Source organism: Mizuhopecten yessoensis, unplaced genomic scaffold, assembly GCF_002113885.1.
Source record: "Mizuhopecten yessoensis strain PY_sf001 unplaced genomic scaffold, ASM211388v2 scaffold6307, whole genome shotgun sequence".
In the NCBI taxonomy this organism is placed as follows: Eukaryota; Metazoa; Mollusca; class Bivalvia; order Pectinida; family Pectinidae; genus Mizuhopecten; species Mizuhopecten yessoensis.
Window position 1 is genome coordinate 72,211 of NW_018406484.1, and position 2,859 is coordinate 75,069.

A 2,859-nucleotide genomic window follows, 5' to 3' on the forward strand; every position below is an offset into this window, starting at 1 on the left:
TAAGTGTATCACAGTATAAGGTAGCTATCTTTAAGTGTATCACAGTAAGGTAGCTATCTTTAAGTGTATCACAGTATAAGGTAGCTATCTTTAAGTGTATCACAGTATAAGGTAGCTATCTTTAAGTGTATCACAGTATATGGTAGCTATCTTTAAGTGTATCACTGTAAGGTAGCTATCTTGAAGTGTTTCACAGAAAGGTAGCTATCTATAAGTGTATCACAGTATAAGGTAGCTATCTATAAGTGTATCACAGTATAAGGTAGCTCTCTTTAAGTGTAGCACAGTATAAGGTAGCTATCTTTAAGTGTATCACAGTATACGTATAAGGTAGCTATCTTTAAGTGTATCACAGTATAAGGTAGCTATCTTTAAGTGTATCACAGTATAAGGTAGCTATCTTTAAGTGTATCACAGTATAAGGTAGCTATCTTTAAGTGTATCACAGTATAAGGTAGCTATCTATAAGTGTATCACAGTATAAGGTAGCTCTCTTTAAGTATATATTCAACAATTTATCAAAGTCAATTATAACAGAGATATCAGATGATCCAGATTTAAAATCACATGTTTACAGAATTATACAGATATAATGATATGGATTGGTGATATGACACATGCATGCAATGTTTACAATAATATTAAATGGACTTTATAACGGATCTTCAGTATAAGAATTGTACTTCATACATTTATATCATTTAGACTCTGTATATTGTAGATACAATAATATCATTTAGTAATCTTCTATTATCTTTATTTAAGTATTCTAAGAGATATGGTTTAAAGCAATATATATTGTAAGACTGACCTTTCTGTTACAGTATTTTTCTGCATGAAATAAATACAAATATGTCTAAGAAGTATACAGATAGATCTTAAAAGATTAAAAAATAATTCAATCTGGATAATCAACTTAAGCAATAAAACATTTAGTCAGACTTCAATGTACAGTCTGTATGTGTAACATCCTTAATCACACAAATCAATCATTGTCGATAATTAACTGTTAAAACATTCACATGGGTAACTGTTTTTCGTATCTGGGAGGGTTAGAAACTAAAAAATATGAACAAAACTCACAAACATTATGAGTAGACACGAGATAGATCACATTATCAACCATCTTGGTTAATCATCATCACACACTCAACATATTAAGATTTCAGTTACTAAGGCATAAGTTAAATAGGACCAAAACCCATTCAAATTCATATAGCAAAACTTTTCCAAGTTTAAAAAAACGTAGTTTTAGTTTGATGTGGGCAAGTCATAGAATCAATAAAAAAGTTTCCTGCATAGAAGTCTGTCACTTCCAGGAAAACACATAAAACCAGGAAATGAATTTTAGCAATCAGAACACACATTTAACAACCAGGATATAGATTACAATAATACTATTAAGTCCAAATGTACTTGTATTCTGTAGCCACCTAACAAATTGACTCCATGGACATTTGTCTTGATTCTATTACTTTTGATAATTCTCTGTAGGTGGTCATTCTTTCACACTAAATATATTGAATAACAGGAAGTTATACGACCAAGGGACATTCTGAGATAAACAATTCCCTTATCTTACCTTGAAGACAGAAGATATGCCTGTGCCAACCAGCACACAAGATCCTCAAAGATATACAACATCCCAGATCTCACCATCAGGCTGGGATGGCTTACAATTACAACCAAGGGCAAATATGACATTATGCTAGTATTTCATTGAATTTTTGTAAAATTGTGCATATGTCTAACTATGACAGGTAATTTGTACAGTCTTTGTCCCACATATCTATGACCGTCTCACCTGTGGAAGCCCCCCCACCCCCCCCCCATCACATATCCAAAATATGCTCCTGTCAGCGGTAAAAAGTCCTCCATATCCAAATTACGCCCCTGTCAGCGGTAGAAAGTCCTCCAAATCCAAAATACATCTCTCTCAGCGGTAGAAAGTCCTCCAAATCCAAAATACATCTCTCTCAGGGGTAGAAAGTCCTCCATATCCACAAAACGTCCCAGTCAGCAGTAAAATGTATGTCCTCTCTAATCACAGTACAATGTACATGTATTACCTTCTTTTTGACATTATTCCTTCCTCTCCTTAATTCACACATTTGATTTTTATTCCTGTAGTCAGTTTCAACTTTGGCTAAAGAGATAAGCATGCCAGACCTATATATTATGGCTATATTTTAATATCATCAGCAAATATCAAATACTGTCATATGCATTTTTTTCCTCAGTTCCACAACGGCATGTGAACAGAAATCCATCCTGTTTGAAAGACAAAAAACAAAATATAACACAGGATTCTCCAAAGTATAATATGTAAGAATCAGGAGATAAATCGTAGGTAATTACTGATAAATAGCTACATCATTGTTGTAACTTTAAGTATATAACAAGAGGCCCAATGGGCCTGCATCGCTCACCTGGTATAAAACTCACACTTGTAACCTTAAAGGTGATCTAAAATAAAGCTACAGGCAAAATATCAGTATTTATGATTAAAATTCATTCAAAAGACCCTGTTAATTTTTTTTTAAACATTTCACCCTTGTGATTGAAAGTCGAACAAAGTCATTTTGTTGAACACATTGTATAGCCTTTCATCTCAGGATGCAACTTGCAAAGTATAAACATCCTGGGACCCATGGTTATTCATAAGAGGTTGTTTAAAGATTTAAACAAATTTGACCCCTGTGACCTTATATATAAGTCAAAGTCATTCACTTTAACAAACATAGTAGTCCTTGATCTCAGCATATGCTACTGCCTAATATATCAACATCCTGAGCCTTTTGGTTATTCAGAACAAGTTGTTGAAATATTTTGAACATATTTGCTCCTTGTGACCTTGTA

General features: G+C 33.2%; 1 protein-coding gene across 2 annotated transcripts in view; it reads right to left on the reverse strand.

The window, feature by feature from the left end:
• Positions 1 to 459: 459 nt before the first annotated feature.
• LOC110451943 (cation-dependent mannose-6-phosphate receptor-like) overlaps positions 460 to 2,859 on the reverse strand; it is a 19,175-nt gene continuing 16,775 nt past the window's right edge. For both annotated transcript variants that reach the window (XM_021500175.1, XM_021500176.1), the window contains exon 6: positions 460 to 2,271. In XM_021500175.1, coding sequence (XP_021355850.1) covers positions 2,209 to 2,271 — 63 coding nt within the window. In that variant the 3' untranslated portion in view covers positions 460 to 2,208. The remainder of the gene's footprint in view (positions 2,272 to 2,859) is intronic.